At 30.9% G+C, this 18,938-nt stretch overlaps 2 protein-coding genes across 3 annotated transcripts; both read right to left on the bottom strand.

The window, feature by feature from the left end:
• Positions 1–2,594: 2,594 nt before the first annotated feature.
• On the bottom strand, positions 2,595–5,092 carry LOC114402994 (probable L-type lectin-domain containing receptor kinase S.5). The gene is made up of 2 exons (XM_028365705.1): positions 4,345–5,092; positions 2,595–3,888 (listed from the first exon to the last, which is right to left on the bottom strand). Exons 1-2 carry the CDS (start codon positions 5,015–5,017, stop codon positions 3,050–3,052), a joined length of 1,512 nt encoding a protein of 503 aa, XP_028221506.1. The 5' UTR covers positions 5,018–5,092; the 3' UTR covers positions 2,595–3,049.
• Positions 5,093–9,101: 4,009 nt separating this feature from the next.
• LOC114403422 (uricase-2 isozyme 2) lies at positions 9,102–14,040 on the bottom strand. 2 transcript variants are annotated; one of them, XM_028366385.1, is made up of 9 exons: positions 13,695–14,040; positions 12,451–12,477; positions 12,263–12,355; positions 11,995–12,070; positions 11,692–11,801; positions 10,675–10,766; positions 10,269–10,442; positions 10,020–10,110; positions 9,102–9,454 (listed from the first exon to the last, which is right to left on the bottom strand). In XM_028366385.1, exons 1-9 carry the CDS (start codon positions 13,902–13,904, stop codon positions 9,371–9,373), a joined length of 957 nt encoding a protein of 318 aa, XP_028222186.1. In that variant the 5' UTR covers positions 13,905–14,040; the 3' UTR covers positions 9,102–9,370. The 2 variants fall into 2 exon arrangements, with proteins under 2 accessions (XP_028222186.1, XP_028222187.1); XM_028366386.1 differs by lacking the exon at positions 12,451–12,477 and having other exon boundaries at positions 13,695–14,028.
• Positions 14,041–18,938: the final 4,898 nt, after the last annotated feature.

Raw genomic sequence — 18,938 nt, 5'->3', positions numbered from 1 at the left:
TTGTGTAAAATGGTGTAAAATTAATTATACTAATTATGTGTTTGTTGTTATTACAACAACAATTAAGATTATTATAATTTAAAAAATTAACTTCAATTTTATGTGTAAAACTAGTAAATATTTTTAAAAATTATTATTTATTTGAAGTTAAATATTTAAATAATTACAAAGGAATAAAAAAAAACTAGTCCTCCATTAATAGATTTCTTTATAATATAATGTTTTAAAATTTGATAATTTCAATAATAAAAATTAAAAGTAAGAAGTTGAGACCAAATATTTTTCCTTCTATTCTCTTCCATTCATGATTTTTAAATATAATAAATTTTATAATTTTAATCAAATAAAGTATTACTTTAATCTAATAAATTATAAGATATCTAATTTTCATGTCAAACCGGGTAGTTTTATATAAATATAGATTAAGATGACATAATTGTCGGAAAAAAGATTATGGTGATACATAACATAATTATGAAAAAAAAATTCAACTTACCAACAGAGAGAATATTTTAAAACAATATTTGTAAATTCCTCTATAAAACCCTAATAATTTATCTTTCTAATCGATCATTGCTTAAAAAAGATTATTAATAAATATTTATGTATTAATTAGTTTTATTAGAATGTTTGTGGAAAGATTTGAGTCGCATCTTCTTCCTCTCTCATTCTCAAATCCACTGCCTCTTTTTTTTCTCATTCTTCTTTTAACTATCAAACTAATCATATAACTTCAATCGAATTAGTTAATGCATCCTGATAATAAGAAAATCTTTCTATTCTTTTTTACAGCAGAAAATCTTTCTATTAAGACATTTTTTTTATAAATCATTGTTTACTCAAAACTTAAATTAAATCACACTCATTAGATTGAAACAACCTTGCACCTATTGATTCGAAAGCTGAATGTTAGTTTAAATTGTATAAAAGTTACAATTATTTTACCGTCTGATCACATACAATTTAATAATAATATTATACGAGGAACAATTAAAATTTGTATTTCTATATATTTTATAAAGTATAATGCATGTACATTATATCCTATCTTTGTAAAATATTTTATTTTTTAATCAGTTTTAGACCAAAATTTCAAATATTAAGGGTGTATTCAGTTAGGATTTTAAAATAATTCTATTTTTATATAAAAAAAAGTTTTATAGTATTTAATTAAGATTTTTAAAAAAGTTTTATAGCAATTGTGAAAAGAGGAGTTGCACGGCACCCTTATCTGGTGCTCTACTTCCTTCATAGATTAATCTCGTGACTTTTTCAATTACAGGGATACCATGCTTTCAAGGTAAAAAATTCTCCCTAGTTGTTAATTTAGGTAAGTCGGTTATGTCAGTTTTGGCTGCAAGGCCAGTTATCTTTTGAAACTAGTGGTTTAATTTGTGGGAAGTAGTATCAGCTGTCACATAACTTGCTTCGTATCAGTCATTTGTTGCCATAATTTGTACTTTGTATTATTTAAATGACTACTTTTTTTGTCATGTTCTAATTAAACATAAAAAAATTGGAACCGATACACTAGAGAGAAGTGTTACCCTAATGCCTAAGTTACAAACTAGTGTATGTTAAGGTTTAATATGCTGCATAATTTTCTTGTTATGAAGAACTAGAACTGATCAATAGGCAACCTAAATGTATCATTTTAAGCTGGTGATTCCTAATCTATCAAACCGGAAGCATCTTTGAAAGAATTATTTATCACACTGGCGGCTGTTGAGGAGTTAACTTCATTATTACAATTCTGAAACTGCTTCATGTGGTAGAAGTCATTGATTAAAAGATTTGATATCTATACACTGACCAAACTTTCTATGCTATGAATAGGCTTCTTACCATGGGACCAGCATCTTATTAAGGCTTGAAGGTAAGCATTGACACAAATTACTTTATACATATTTGACACATTTAGTACTAGTTTATTAGTATTTGGTAATGCTTGAATTTAGAGACATAGATCACTTAATTTCCAAAAAGAATTCTAAAATTAACTGACAAAAATAAGCTATTATTTCTTCAAAATAACACCTGCAAAATGCTCATCGAAGTAATATATGAAAACACTACCCTGAGTCTCTGACTCACAAAGCAAGGAATGACGATTTATAGCCTTGTTCAATGTCACCAAAATGCTTCATCCAAGTAAAATACGAAGATACAACCCTGACCCACAAAGCAAGCAATGACAATTTATGGCTTCGTTCAGTGTCAAGTACCAAACATGCTTCTACATTTATTTGATTTGATGTTTTATCATTACCTTGATCTTCTATTTCCTTTGTTAATTTATCATTTTGCTATTTTCTTATTTCTTGTTTACAAGTTACAGACAAGGTTGTAACTTGAGGACACGTCTCTGCGTGAGCGTCACCATTTATAGCTTTATAGGTTTATTCAAAGCATAATGTTGCAAGAGAAAATTGACACACCATATGTATCTAAATTCTGACTTACTTTGTACTGCAACTCCTTTATCTTGTGTTACCCGAGCGCAATGTATAAAATCATATAAGCATATAGGAAGAGAAAAGCTAGGATGTAAATAAAATTGAATCAGAATGAAATGGGATAACATTAGATTTTAGTGAAATTTTGAGCTCTAAAAGTAATTAAGTCAAAACTGTATCAACTTTATACATCAAGTAAAAACTCAAACTCAAGACGCCTCATACATAGACATGGATGTCAATGGCACAGCAAATACAGATTATAAACAATCCAAATTTGTTCCTATGAAAATAATGTTCCTACTTATAACTCTTTCCAAAGAATCTTGTTTTGTCTTTAATAGAATAGTCAATGTATTGAAATTGAATTTAGAAAATAAAAAAGATAATTATCTTCCCCAATTCACTAATTGGTGGTGAATTGCAGTAACAGTCAAGGTTGTGGTTTCATCGTGATCTTTGATAATCTGGACAATTGTGGACAAATGCAGCCGCAACTACGGTTGCAAAGATTCCAAAAACCTTGCTGGTAAATAATCATAGACAATGACCTCTGGCATGCAGTTGCAAATGATGTTACTGCTGATCATACTTCACACATAATTGAATTTTCCATCTGATGATTTTGTGGATGATTGGATCTGTAACTCACCTCTAGAGCTAGAGTTGGAGGCTGATGTACTAGAAGAAACTGATACATAAACTCCAGTTGGCCTCACTCCTGGTAATTCCATTAAAGGTTCATTTGGGTTCTGAAAAATGTTCACCACTTTTCTCATCCTTGGCCTGAACAAGGAATCAGGATGCATACATGCCAATCCAACCATCAATGCCCTTTTAGCTTCTTCCTCATCAAATTTGTTCTCTAGTCTTTGGTCAACGCACTCCAGCAATGCATTTTGAGAATGCAAATTCCACACAGAATCTACAAAACTGTTCCCTTGCTTAAGCCAGTTTAACCTTTTCCCGCATGTGACCTCAAGAACTACCATGCCAAAGCTATACACATCTGATTCAGGTGTAGCTCTCCCTGTAAAGCTTAGTTCAGGAGCCAAATATCCTAGAGTTCCATTTAGATTTGTAGTCACTGAACCTTCATTTTTGAGTAATCTTGCTAACCCAAAATCTCCCAAATGAGCATCGTGATTAGAGTCCAGCATGACATTGTTAGGCTTAACATCTCTGTGAACAAAAGGGTTTCCACACTCTTCATGAAGGTAAAGTAGTGCTGATGCCAATCCTGTCAATATCTTGTGCCTGGTTTGCCAGTTCAGACTGCCCTTGCCTATAAAGTGATCAAGGCTTCCATTTTGCATGTAGTCATAAACCAAGAGAAGATTATTGCCTTCACTGCACCACCCCTGGAGCTTCACTAAGTTTTTGTGCCTAAGACGCCCTATGGTACATATTTCAGCTAAGAATTCTCTTTCACCTGTGTACACAACCAAAGAAACAAGGAAAAAAAAATGGTCAAGAATAGAAGAAAACCAAAATCATAGGGAGATTATGGAAGGTGTAACAAATAAGGTGCAACTACTTTAAGTAGGTTCAAAATCATGGAATCAATATCCATGCATATAGTATTTGACTACAATGCCAAAATGGATTCAAGTCACTTGTTCCCTTTGTATGTTCCATTCAAAGGGAGATGCCTATCAATGAACCACGAGCCAGCCACACAAGTGAACTAGACACCACTTTCAACCTAAAATCTTAAGGACTATAGACATTAGGTTTGTAGGTCCTTCTCAATTGTATGTTGCTCAACTAGCCAATTCCTAGTCAATTTGGGACTTCTTACTCATACTTGCCTATGTTAAATAATGACACATTATCTCTTGCAGTTATTAGTATCCTTTATTGAGGTATGGTATTTACCAAAACATACCTTGCTTAGAAGTTGCTGAAATCTTCTTTACTGCTACAGTTTTTCCAGAGTCTAATATGATACCTTTATAAACACTACCAAATGCACCTCTTCCCAAAAGATTTTCCTGGCTGAAGTTGCATGTAGCCCTTGATAGTTGCTTGTAAGTGAACACCTCGGCGATATCTGCAGCCTTCTTTGATAGGCTTTCTATATCCCCTTTCTTTTTAGCCCTCGTATATCTTCTCCTCAAAGAAGCAGCTATCCAAATGAAAGGAAATAAGCATACCGCGACAACTACCAATATGGTCTTGATGGTGCCAACTTTAGTGTGTTCAGCTGAAAGAATAGGCAGTGGCACTGATGTGAATACCCAATTGAGGACTTGGTGGCTTTCGGGAAAAGTGTTGCCTGTGGAGGCTGTGAAACCTACATAAATGGAGCTTGGAACTATGTCTGGTAGGTTAATTGAATGGTTAAGGACACTCTTCAATTGGCTTTCAGAGTATCCCACAGAGACAAAAATCATTTTACTCCATCCATCATAGTCAATTTTGACCTCAATGTCTCTTCCACTTTTGAGGTCAATGCCAGAGCTATTGAGACTCTCAGATGCAAGTGGATTTGTGATGCTTGTTGTGACTATCCCAATGTGGTTTCCATCTAGATCAAATTCATTCATGAAAGTGTCCATCTCCACAGCTATTTGTTGAAAACCCCCTCCTACACAACATCATTTTCAGTTTAGACTTTAGACTAAAATGTTTTGTTTTCTTTCCAGCAAAATTAATGAAATAAGGATATGTTTGGATTTCTATTTAAAATGCGGTGCAAGAATCCCAAGGAAAATCTAATGGTCCACAAACTCAGTTTTGCAAGAGGAAGGGTCCGGATGCTTTTGCAAATCTCATTTTGCCCCAAAAGTCTTTGCAACAATAAAATAAACATGCACTAAAGGGTCACATGACAACCTAAGTATCATTCACAGAATCATAGGGATAGTATGCATCTTGCTGAAGTATTAAACGAATTGAAACCAATGCAAAATATTAAAACAAATCTTATTTTTGGTCATGAGTAATCACTAGTTAATTTCTAGTTGAAATTTTGGATTTGGAAAAAGACAAAAAAAGCTTACGCTATGCTTTTAGTTGGTTTCGGGATGCTCTTACTTGTTTGATCATATGAGCATATGTGTGCAGTTGCAATATTTATACAACTCACATTCAAAATCCACAAATAGTGTTACACACCATGAAAAAAACCCAAAAGCTTGCACAATTTTTACCTCGTTTCCTTTTTATATAATAAAACAATAAAAACATGCATGCCGATATACCATCAACTTCTTTTCCAACTCTTCTATTTTTTTAGACAAAACCAGTAAAAAATTCTTTTAAATCGTGTCCCTTATTTTAGAGGATTTAAATACCAACCTAAAAGTGGGTTTATATTTGTTACAGATATTAGTTAATCATCTTTTCTTAGAAGTTGTTAGTTAGTTAGTGGGTTGGTTAATCAGTTAGTTACTTCCCTATAAATAGAATATCATTGTAACATATTCATGATCTTTATCAATTCTAATCAATATGAGTGTTTTCTATGGAACTCCTCTCCTATTCTGAGTGGTATGATGTGTGGCCACATCAAATGGGTGTTACTTGCATCACCCATTAAGATTCTGATAATTTTTTCTTTTTCTGACTTATCCAATATACATAGGGTGATATGTGGCCAGAAACAGAAAACTTTGAAACAACGTATTTCATACAATAAATCAATATAGTATGTTTACCTTGTGTAGACTGATCAAACATTCCAAGATATGAGCCATAGCTAGCATTTGGTGAGGGCCTGTTATCTTGTGCAAACACTAGTGCCATTCCATCCCCAGAGCCGGTTGAATTTTCTGAAAAAGGAGTGATCCTAACAGTGAATGTGGTGGAGATAATTGCTGGCCAAACATTCACAGGAAGAGGGTATAAAACCCTTCCAACATTGTTTGTTGTGTTAGACAATAACGAACTCGAATTGCCACTTTGTTGTGGCTCTGGAGTGAGACTCAAGTACCCATTTCCAGCAGTGGCTGAACCCATGCAAAGCAACTCACCATTGGTGCAACTCTCAGGAGTGAAAGTAACAAAGGAGAAAGTGTTGGGGTCAATTACCACAGTGCTTGCGCCACTTTGAGTTTGGATCAGCAAGTTAGAGAGCAACAAAAGAATGATGACGAACATGGTTGTTGTATTGTGAAATGTTAAAGACCTTGAACTTAATTAGAAGAGTTTTTTACTTAGTCCATGTTTGGTGTGCATGTAGCTAGAGATATATAAATATATTGTGGGGTGTTAAGTTTTTTTGCGATTTGAATGTTGTGTTGTGTTGTTGCTAAGAAGGGAAAACATTGTTGACTTGTGCATGTAGATAAATATGGGCAATGCCAGAGTAGCACTCTGAGTTTTACTTGACACACAAGTTGACTTGTGGACAAAATTTATGCTTCTTGTTAATTTTATTTGTTAGGTTGGTCAAGAGGGGTCTCATATGGGACAATGGTTCATGCAAATATGAGAAAGGACAAGGAGCATAATATTACTTGGGAATTTACACCTGTTTTGTCTTTTTCGATGTTTAAAATTTGACCCTTAATTGTTTTTCAACCCAAACAATAGCACCAAACAAGAGGTCCGATTAGCTACTTTTCTGTACTATTTATGTACTATGGGTGACTTTAGAATCACGTTGAAGGAAGAAAACGCGATTTTAAGGGGGAAATAAACAAGAGTAATCTTACATCAATACACTTCCACTTCCATTAACGAGAAAATACATGGTGACTTTATTTTATGGTCTCTTGATTCTAATCAATCTTTGTGTACCACAATCACAGATTTTAATTTAAAAGAATTAATAACATATAACATAAAAATGAGTCGAAACTAGATCATCCAGCATTATATAATAATTTAATTTTCCTTATTAACACTTACTATTTTTTTATCACTCTTTTTTTAGTACATCATATTATTTCAAATAAGACTTACTATTCAAATTAAAGTGTATTTATCTATTTATTGGAATACATTATATTGAAATACAAGTTCGAGAGTTGACACCCCACCTCTTCCATTAGTATACTATTTTGTTAAATCAACAAAATTACGAGTCAATTCCAATATTTTAATTATTGTCTTTTTGTATTATATAATGCCCTTCCATATACTTATCATTCTATATTAAATTCTTAATCTTGCATTATTCATCGGAAACAGACCACTAGTAATTTCTTTTCAAACTTCAATTTCATGCGTTGTCAAATTATTTATGATATTCTTAACTTTTGATTATTTTTACAATTTTAACTAATTATTATTAATTTCTAATCTCTCTCATTAACTCTTATTAATTTATGCTTCGTTCTTTTTCATATTAATTGTACAAAGAACAATTCAAACTAACAAACTCTTTGAATCACTTAGGCTTCTCTCATTCTTAGTTATTAATTATTACATGTTGTTTTACCTATGGAAATCAAGGGGAAAACAAAGATATGTTAGAAAATAGAGAGAAAAAAAATATAAATTAGAGAAAAGAAACCAAAGTATATTATTGAGAGAAAAAATGAGCTACAAAATTAATAAAACAAGTAACAATTTTTATATTGCCCTCTCTAATTTTTTTCAATACACTTTTTTACTATTTTGAATTTTTTAATAAAATATTTTATATTTAAAAAAGTTAAATAGTTTAAAATTCATAAAAAGAACTGAAACTATAATTACCTAAAAATATTTTTTATTTACAAAACAAAAACAGAATGCATATAAAAGTTGTATTAATATATTCTCTTATATCATTTTACATTTATCAACATCAGCTACTCTAACAATATCAAATATTTTAATTCAAAAGTTAATCTATAAACTTTCAAGGTGGTCAATTTTATCTGCTTATAAATTGCAAGCTAGTTCATCAACTAACTTTATCAAAAACAGTTATGTTCATAATAAACTCATGTGAATAAAATTTTATAAAAACAATTTAATTCAAACAAAATATTTCTAGTCAAATCCACACATAAGGTGTACCTCTAAACAATAAACGGGATGATTCAATTTAGGTTTTATATAAGATTAGATATTTCATTCATTATTCAATATAAAACTCTAAAAAATTATGCAATATAATGGTCACCTTCTTTCTTGTGTTATTATTGGACCTTTCTATCATTATTTTCTTTATCTTATTCTTAAATATAGGACATGAAACATAATTAAATTTATTACTTCGTATATTATATAAATTTCAAAATAAGAGAAATGTTGACAACATTTTTTCTAACACTCTTTACTATTAATAAAAATTTTCACTTTTCATTTAAGGACTTTTCTCTGTGATTTAAAAGTGACACTCACAAAAATTAATGATTTTAAATAAATTTAGAGAAAAGTTGACAACATTTTCTCTAACACTCTTTACTATTAGTAAAAATTTATTAAATCATTAATTTTGATAGATTTCACTCTTCATTTAAAGACTTTTCTCCCTGATTTAAAAGTGACCCAAAAATTAATGATTTTAAATAAATTTCTATCAATTACAAAAAGTGCTAGAAAAAGAGTGGCGTTAAAAATATATATCAAATTATGATCACTGGTTATTAAACCATAAACCACGTCTTTACCAGTTTGGTGACAACTCTGGGTTTATAAATCTTGACTATAATGTATGAGTATGACCATAAAAAAGCATTGCATCAACGTCATAGTAAGACATAATTCAGTTTCCATAATAAGGACACTAGGAATTTATTGGAATTTATTGGAATTTAGGGCATCAAAAACTTAACATTGGTGTAACTTGCAGAATATCCCTCCTGGAAGTTATTCATGCATAATAGTTCTCCACGAAACAAATACAACGATGACAAAAACCAGAATTACAAGACACATTAATGGAAAGCACTATCTCTAAGGCCAGGTTCGGTATTTTAGGCTGCACTGGCAATCCACCACAGAAGGGATGAGCACCATAGCTTCTGCAGTTTCTACAGCTTTGACCAAAGGCGGCTCAAGCTAGCTTGAATTGACCCATGAGGCTCATCCGTTGGCAAGTACACATCATCCTCAAACTGCATAAGCATCAGTATCATTAACAGCTGTAAGATATTGAAGAAAAGGTAAACTCTAAAATTTAGAACACATTAGGTGATTGATGTGATAATCGTTTGAACAACTTATACTTTCAAGTTTCAACATAATTGCATCTCCAATGGTAGCTCTTAGGTGGGTTCTTAAAGTTAAGAATCTGCTTTTAACTAGGTTCAACATTGGAAGAAGATGATGTGGATGCTACTTGTAAGAACTATTCTTATATGAGAACCGATTGTAAACCATTAAAAAATAATTGAGGTAACCTCTACAACCCATTTTAAAGAAATATAAAAATATGGAATAAATTATTAGTCCTAATTTAAGTTCTTAAACAATTTCATAATTGGCATAAAAAGTTGCTATAATCTTACTTAAAACTGATGTAACATGGTAAGACCCATTAAAAAGGAGTTAAAATCTCTAATTGTGTTCATTATTGGAAATGCTCTAAGGACAGTCAAATGGTGAACAATGAACATCAATTAAGACTTCATAATGGGGTCCACTAACTTCTGCAAGATTTTCAGGAAAAAGAATCAATACCTTCACAATAGGACCATCCTTGTTTGAGATATTGACAGGTAAGAAATGAAGATTTGGCATCTTTAGACTGACATAAGCTATGTCAGGAAATCTGAAGCATAAAAATCAATAGTCACTCCCTCTATGATTATCACACATGCATTAAACTTGTGGTTATTTAGGGGGAAAACTAAAAGTGGCTGTGAAATGCAGAGACAATAGAGAGGTAGATAGATTTGTACACATGCAGTGAGTTAGACAGTGAGAAACCTGTTCAGTGTGGCCTTTGCCATCAGGTAGAGTGTGTTTTGAACAGATGGGCTATAGACTCCCCCATTTGGTGGGCCAAAAAAAGTGTCAGCCAGAACTTTTTTCACTTCCTGATACTTTTCTGTAAAGTAAAGTGGCTTCTGAGGGAGGCTATACTGTGATTCATACGAATACCTACAAACAACCACATCCAGGTTAAAGAATACCGGTGTAATGATCAATGAGAAAACTTTTCAGTCTTGAATTCCTTACCTCCATGATGCTATATGAACTCTTTCATTTTACAATTAATAAATGACAAGAAAATTTTCTAGAAATTGTAATGAAATTGACCATAATTATGCCAACAGGACTGGCTTCCATAAGATTAAGGGACCATTTTAAATTATATGGGGACAGAAGTTACCTCCACAGTGCGGTTACTTCTGTTGCCAGCATCCTTTCACGGGTATCAGGAAGTGCTGTGTACTTGTCTCTTATGAAATTCACAAAACCGGACTGCTCCCATGTCACAAAAATAAATAAATAAATAAACTTGAACATCAACTTGTAATTTCTAAGTATGCAGAAAACCAGCTCTCTAATAAATGCTGTGTATGAATCTATATGCTCATGCAAATTTTACAAGTTCCATAACCCAAACAGTTTTATTTTGTCTACCATCTGGACAAGTTCATATCATCCATGAAGATATGTAACTTCTTCTTTAACCAATTTCAGAACTACAAATAAAAGAATGATCCTCCTCACCCTTTGAGCACCAAGGAAATTTCAACATGAAAAATATGAAAAAGGGGTGTAGCGATGCTATGCCAGGTAATGCAGCAGCTTTCGAATTAGACTCTTGTGTTGAAGTGCATTGCCATTTTATTTGTTTGATTTGTCTTTTGCTCTATCTGTTATTTAGAAATTATTTTCTCTCTCTTATTTTACTGAAAATCATTTTGAGTAACCTCATCTTCTACACAAGTGAAAATTTTGGTAGAATCATTATCATACATATGGTACTGTAATACTGATTTTAACTAAAAATCTACAATACTTTATAAGCCTTGATATAGTTGCAATTTATATATTTTCAATAGAGTTTGTTTAAATACAAGTTGTGATTTTAAAAGTACTCAGCCTATTTGTGTTACTTTCCTATGTATTTATGAATAAATTATATAAAAAGCAGAATCAGTCATCCTGTGTTACAATCCCATGTTTTATGTATAATGCATTTACTATAAGTAAATGATGTGTGCAGAAATTTTTTTGAGCAAATGGTCACATTTTTAAAGCATTTATCTCAAGCTTAAAATTATATCATGCCACTCGTACCGACAACCACATATTGTTTTGAGAACATCTGTAATAGAGTTGCAGAAATTGGAAACACCACATGAAAATCAAAGCACTTGTTTCTATATAGCAAGCTTACCTGGGTTGTCTTCAACACTGACAATCCTTCAATACCAGAAGTCAACTGAAGTGAACCAGACTTTTGTACTATTGCCTCTGTTGTATGCTTCTCAGACCCAAGTTTGAAACCTAACACAAACAAAGCCAAGGACTTGAGGACAGAAAAGAAACAAACTATAACTATAATTAAATCAAGAATCTTCAACTGCAACACAAATTGAGTACAAAGGCTAACAAAAGCAGACCCTCTACAGAGACTGCCATATATGTGAGCACCTTCTAAAACAAGCAAGTTACAACAGTGTATTATAGTTTGACTAACCATGTTCATGAGGTTGACCATCCACAATGACACGCTCCCATGGTTTTTCCACAATATTCACAATAGCACCAGTAACCTACAGAAAAGCAAGAATTTTCTTTCCATCAAGTAGCATATATTTCAGATAAAACAAAGTTCAAAGCAAAATGCTTAGCCTAAAAAAGATCAAAGAAAAAACACAGTGCAAGATAAAGGAACAACAAAAACAAATAAAGAGAAGAAAATTACAAATAATCTCAAGATTGATATTAGATTTTCAGTCACCAACCTTCTTGTAAAATGATACAAAGTGCTTAGCAAGCAAAATAGCAAAGTCCTCAGCAGAAAGTATGTCTGAGCATTCCTTTGCTTTTGCATACACCTAATGGCACATTAGTTAAAAATTCAAAACTCAGTGAACTGACAATGGTGAATAAAAACCAAATGAAAATGAACTAGTAGTAAATGATATGTTACCTTCACACAACCACAGGCAAACATTTCCTGTTCTGGATAAAGTCAACTTCACAGAAACATGTACTAGAACAAGAAAATAGGATTTACTTTTATATATATGATCTAACCCTGAAAAGTTCAAACTAAATCCTATTACTGTCTTTGGCACAAGGACAATATCATATTAGTTTCAGATATTTCCGCTTGAGTGGTGCACTACATCCTTTGATATGTCAAAGTTTACACACTTCATGAAAATTCATAAGTTCCACTTGAAAGACAAGCACAATAAAAGCATTTTGATTAGCCAGGTGAGTACCAACATTCAATAAAAACAACAACAAAGCCTTATTTCACTAGGTGAGGTCAACTACATGGACCACACCACGTCATTCGGCATGGTTAAATACCAATGCTTCAGGAATAGCCAGGTGAGTCTCATTTGCAATAAAACATGTTTGACTATAATCCAATCAATTCCCAAGTAGCATAACAAACCCCCATATTGAAATTCAACTAATATGAATAAACCATTCAAAATAGATCTCAAGTAAGGAGCACACATTTAGATCAAAAGGGTCTCCCAATCACTGGCTATTCTATTCAGCCCCTTTGAAGAACCTGAATAATCAAAATTCTATTCTATACTTCACAAACCCAAACACCTGATTTCATTTGCACAACAAGATGCAGAGTTCAGATTCTCTGCAGAAAATTAGAAAAATTCAAGCAGTGAAACTCATTGAGTAATGAGTAATGATCATGAACTGAGCAAACAAGTTCAAGTTGCACCGCTCAGCCTCTCTCCTCCAAACACCCAAAAATACAATAAAAAGATGAATTTCACTCACTCCTCTGTAGTGAAAGGTGTGAAACAAAATAAGGGTGTGTCATGATCAAAATTAAAGCAATTCAAATCTGACCCAAATGACCAAAATTTGTGGAGATATATCAAGATCCTAACAAAATGTCAAAAATCTTAATTAGGGTGGTTCAAAAAAACTGATCCATTTTAAATCAAACCTAAATGCAGTTTTCCTTTATCAATTTACACTTATCACTCCATACGACAAAACTCCAGAAAAAAAAAAAGTCAAAATGGGATTGAATAAAACCTCAGATCAAGTACAACTTATGAAAACGAAGCCATCACCAATCAGAGTAAAACGGTAAAAAAAAAAAAAACAGAAATCAATAATAAAAATTGAAAGAAAGAAAGAGAAAAACAAATAGCGGGTGAGAACTGAGAAGGTTCAGGTTGTTACTGTGTTTTTCATGGTATCAGTAGCAACGATGTCAGAGTTGTCATCGCGGAGATACGAGTTGACGCAGTCTGAGAAGAGAGTGATGCCCACGCGCCACTCCACAACGAAGTGCTGCCCCTGCCTCGTCTTCCACACGCGCGCCACTCTCACGCGCTCTTTCCCGTGCCTCTGTTCGAACTTGAACCCTTCTACCACTTCCTGCTGAGCCATCTTTTCGGAACACTACTTGTTTTTTAAGGTTTCTTAGAACTGAAGAATGTTTGAGTTAACTCTTGAGTTTTCGCCCTATTTATATGTGTGTGTATCGTGTGAGGACAAGGCCGTGTTTGCCGGTTTTACTTTCCCCCCTCTCAGTAACTCTGTGTGCGCCCTTACATTACATCATTGTCCAAACAAATTGTTATAAATTTTTCAATTCAATTTCTTGCTACAAATAGGTTAGGACGAAGATTGTTGAATCTCTTCCTAAACACATAATAATTGGTACTCCAAAATTTTCTATGAAGTTATTACGTGAGAAAACTCTCAACTTGGAAAATCATAGATGTGTCGTGATGTTGGTAGTATAGGATAAGGACGTGGAGAATATGAAGGTAATTAATTGTTTTGAAATAAGTTAAAGCAAGTACGGACATCTAATTTATATGCTAAACTAAACTAGTCGGTAACCTTGTGCGCACAGGTCACTCGTCAATTGATTTTGGATGAAAGAATTAAAAGAAATATATTGTAAAAAAAAAAATTAGCATTGATATTAAAGAGTTTTATATAATGTGATACATTGATTGTCAAATTCACATTGTCCGCAAAAATAACAAAATAGATTCAATAACAACACTAAAACCTAATTTGTGTCACTGTTATTCCAGTTCTCTTTTTGTAGGTAGAAAAGTGTTTGTTGAGTTTTGTATTTTAAAAAAACATTTTTATAATTAAGACATTCTAAACTTATATATATATATATATATATATATATATATTAATAATTTGAATATTCATTTGTTGTTGTTGTTGTTGTTGTTGTTATTATTATTATTATTATTATTATTATTATTATTATTAGTTGCATGCTTCTTTCTGGTTACTAATTTTTTTTCAAACCTGATTCCTCTGCTCTCAAAAAGTGAATTTTTTTTGTTGCATGTTTGCTCGTCTTTTGTGTGAAAGGGAATCAAATGGATAAACAAAATATTTTTCCTAATAAGGAAGGAAAGGAAAATTTGAATTCCATAAAAAGAAAATGATGTCCATAACCACAAAACTATTTGTAAAATATCAATAAAATTATAAAAAAAGGAAAGCATGCATTCACAAATTACTTATAAAATTTATCAGCCTGAGAAAAAATATACATGTCTTGCAAATGAAAATAATTAGTAACAAAACAAACATGCATAACAAAAAAAATAAGAGATAGGAAATATCAGTGTTAATTCCGGTCATGACAACATAAAAAAGGGATTCAATAATAATAATAATAATTCACATTTTATTTTATTTGTTAAATTTTTTATAATCATTAATCGATGATATTTTTTTTTCAGTATAACTTTATTATGATAATTTTGTGATCAAATGACAATATCATTTTTGTACACCTTATTCATTAATTAAATTATTGTTTTATTCATAATGATAGAGCTATATCTTACAAATAAAAAAATTCCCATGTCAAGATACAAATATATATTAGAGCTATATCTTTGAGCTTTAGCTTCTCTTTTGTGCAGTGGTGCAGCAGCTTGCTTGATCAGTTTTAAGGGAGATAGAGGGAAGATGAAATGTATTTGAACTTTAGCTTCTCTTGTAAGTTTTTTTGCAAATTCTCGGTTGACCCTTATTAGCAATGTGTCAATAATATAGGATAGCCGAAGACATATAATTGGACCATCGACAATTTATTTTCCTAAAAAATAAATAAAAATAGCTTATAAAGTTTGATAAATTTAGTTGATTCAATTATATCTTAATTAATGAATAAGATGTACACAAATGATATTGTCATTCAATCACAAAATTGTCATAGTAAATCTATTATTTGTTTTAACAATTGTTTTATAAGTTATATTGGGAAAAATTATGATTGATTAATGATACAAAGAATTTAACAAATAAAATAAAAAGTGAGAGATATGAAAAAGAATAATAGTATTATCACATAATTGTTATGAGTTATTTTTTCACCACATTCGAGAGGGTTCATGCACTTTTTTATATGCATGTCAATTGTGAGTCTCACCAACAAATATTAATTCCATTCATGGAAGTGTACATTATTATATTTTGTCTTTGGGGTTGGATAATATTGTTATCTCTATCATAAGGTTCTATAGTTGTAGGAAGTCTTAGCAATATCTATATATTCTTTCAAAATGAATGAAAATGTCTTATAAACTTTGATAATCTTATCCTCTTTAACTATAATCTAATAAATGAAGAATATATGTACATTTATATTGTTACTCTATCACAAAATTATAATATGTGGTAAATTTGAAAAGTTTTTCATAATGGTTTATAATAATTATTTTATAAGCTAGAATAAAAAAATCTGATTGATTAACAATAAAAAAAAATTGGAAAGAAATTAAACTTTTGAATAATGGTTCATATAAAATTGCTTACACTACTTGAATTGTTGATTATATTATATAAAAAATTCCATACCACTAAAATTGTTGTATCTATTATTATATTGTATCTTTGGATTTGGATAAGGAGATCATTCTGCCGTGACTTTAGTAAAATATATTTTTTAATTTATTTATATATAATTTTAAAGTGAATGAAAATATAAAGAAAAGGAAGGGTGAAATGTTGGACATTGATTCATGTTGTAGGAATTTGTCTAACATTTTGGATATAGTTTGACTCTTAGTAGAAGATAGTAAAGAAAAGAAAGAATTGTGAGTTGTGCATTCCCTCCCGACACTAACTCCTCAATTTTTTGTTGTTTGGTATAATAAGTTTTGTGTTTTAATAATACAATTCCTAAAATAATTTTTAATCTTTTATTGAAATATGTGAAATTTAATCTCATCCAACTATAATTTAATTAATGAATAAGCTGTGCATTAATTATATTATTATTGATTCACAAAATTATGATAATAAATTAATTATTTTTTATGATATCTTTTTATAAGTTATATCGAGGAAAAATTAGGATCGATTGATCTTGACAAAACTTTAATTATGTACACTATAAAATTTAATTTAACAATGGATTAAAACATCAATCTTTCCGCTACGCTGTTGCGCTATATTTGTCCTATAAACACAAAATAAACATAAAATGCGGAGGAGAAATCCTTTAAATTACAACTTTATCTATTACCAATATATTCCAAAACCATCAATTTACATAGTCTTACCATATAAATCAAAGGGAAACCCAAAAATCAAAGATGATCAAAAATACCTTGAGAGCAAGCTTCTTACAGTGGCCACATGTAGAAAGAACAAACAAAAAAATCATTTCAAAACCGGAATGCACTTATATTGATAACTATTGATTTCTATGAAATCGATTTTTACCATTTGATTTAAAATGCAAATCCATCAATAATCGTTGAAACAAATACACAAAATGAATAAAAATTAAAATATGATATCTCAAAATCTAGAAATTGCAATAAATTAAAATAGAAAAAGAACAAAATGTGATAAACAAAATACTCTTCACTATATGTGCCTCACATTCATAAATTGAGTTGAGGAACCATGCTATACAACACATAAATAAAAATATTCAGTTGTGCACATAAATGGTGTAGCAAGTAAACACATAAAATGAGCTTCATGTAAGCATGTCCATTAGTCATCCCCTGCTATATGATCCATAAGCTCCAACTGAAAATACAGAGGTCTCCCATTTTACATCAAATAACAATTGATTCAATCAAAATAATATATTTGTCCTATAAAATGGAAGTAGTGTTACATAATAAAAATAATATAGAAGACCTTATACTGGGAGTATAAAATAACGTCTAACTCATTATATTTCACAATCAACCAGCCAGGATGAGACTTTTCCCCATTACAAAGTGTATGAAATTAGGGCAAAAACATAAAGCAATGGATGATACTTATCAAAGGCTTTGAATTTTCTCTCAAAATGTGTTTTGCAATAGACGGATCAAATACTATTAGAAAGGACTTCAGGATAACCAAGAACAAAACTCAATAAGAAACACATTGAACTCAATTTTGTTTATGTATTCATAGAGAATTTCTATTTGCTTAAATTGCTGAAGCTCTAAAAGATTTATTCCAAATATTGAAACTTTAATCAGAAGACAAATACATCTGGAATTGAATCTTGCCAAATAGAGCAAAATCAAATTTAAAAAAGGAAAAAAGAGTAAAATAGAAATAATAGTGAGAATGAGAATTTGTAGGATAAATATAGGATTTCTCTTAAGGCCAAAGAGGTAAGCTAAGATTCAAAAGCTAATACAAATAACAAAACAAAATATAATTACAATTAGTTACCCCAAAACCAAGAAGAAAAAATATTAATAGAGAATTTTCATTTCTTAAACTGCTGAAGCTCTAAAAGCTTTATTCCAAACGCTGAAACTTCAATCAGATGTGAAACAATGTTTATTTCAAACGTTGAGCTACCTCTATAATTATCCCATCTAAAATATTTACAACAACATATTACTATTTTATTATGCCCCTCTGAAATGCTAATATGTAATAAGATGTGAAACAATGTTAGCAACTACAACTCAAATACTCAATTATTGCTTTTTCTCTTATGTATATGTTTTTGCACATAAAGATATAATAAACTCAACCTCAAAGGGTTCTTTTCGGTTCAGGAGCTAGGGAGTAAGCATGCAGAAGCAATGCCTCCAACGAATTGAACAAATGATTTGGCTAATTAACTTAAGACTGTCAAACATCAAAAACCATTTGATGTGTCAGAAAATTAACTTAAAAAAACCAACCAAAAGCTGGGGATTGAAAATAAAATATTATCACTGCAATGTAAAAATCGATATACTTTACTTACAACAATATGAGTAATTATTTTTTAGTGTCTCTCTCTTAAAAACTTAACTCACAATTAACCAATCAACTTTAATAATCTAAAATCCTCAAGAACTGGCAAATTCCCAAAATATTAAAAAAATAAAAACAAAAATAGTCACCAATCTGCCGTCTAAAATATTTACAACAACATATTACTACTTTATTATGCCCCTCTAAAATGCTAATCTGTAATAAGAT

The sequence above is a fragment of the Glycine soja genome, chromosome 20 (genome assembly GCF_004193775.1).
Source record: "Glycine soja cultivar W05 chromosome 20, ASM419377v2, whole genome shotgun sequence".
NCBI lineage: Eukaryota > Viridiplantae > Streptophyta > Magnoliopsida > Fabales > Fabaceae > Glycine > Glycine soja.
This window is presented reverse-complemented; position numbering and strand designations above follow the sequence as displayed.

Coding starts and splice junctions, on each gene's coding strand:
- LOC114402994 (XM_028365705.1), bottom strand. CDS start 5,017: ATGGACACTTTCATGAATGAATTTGATCTAGATGGAAACCACATTGGG. Junction 3,889..4,344: donor TTCAGCAACTTCTAAGCAAG/GTATGTTTTGGT, acceptor TTGTGTACACAG/GTGAAAGAGAATTCTTAGCT.
- LOC114403422 (XM_028366385.1), bottom strand. CDS start 13,904: ATGGCTCAGCAGGAAGTGGTAGAAGGGTTCAAGTTCGAACAGAGGCAC. Junction 12,478..13,694: donor CTGATACCATGAAAAACACA/GTAACAACCTGA, acceptor TATCCAGAACAG/GAAATGTTTGCCTGTGGTTG. Junction 9,455..10,019: donor AGGATGGTCCTATTGTGAAG/GTATTGATTCTT, acceptor ATGCTTATGCAG/TTTGAGGATGATGTGTACTT.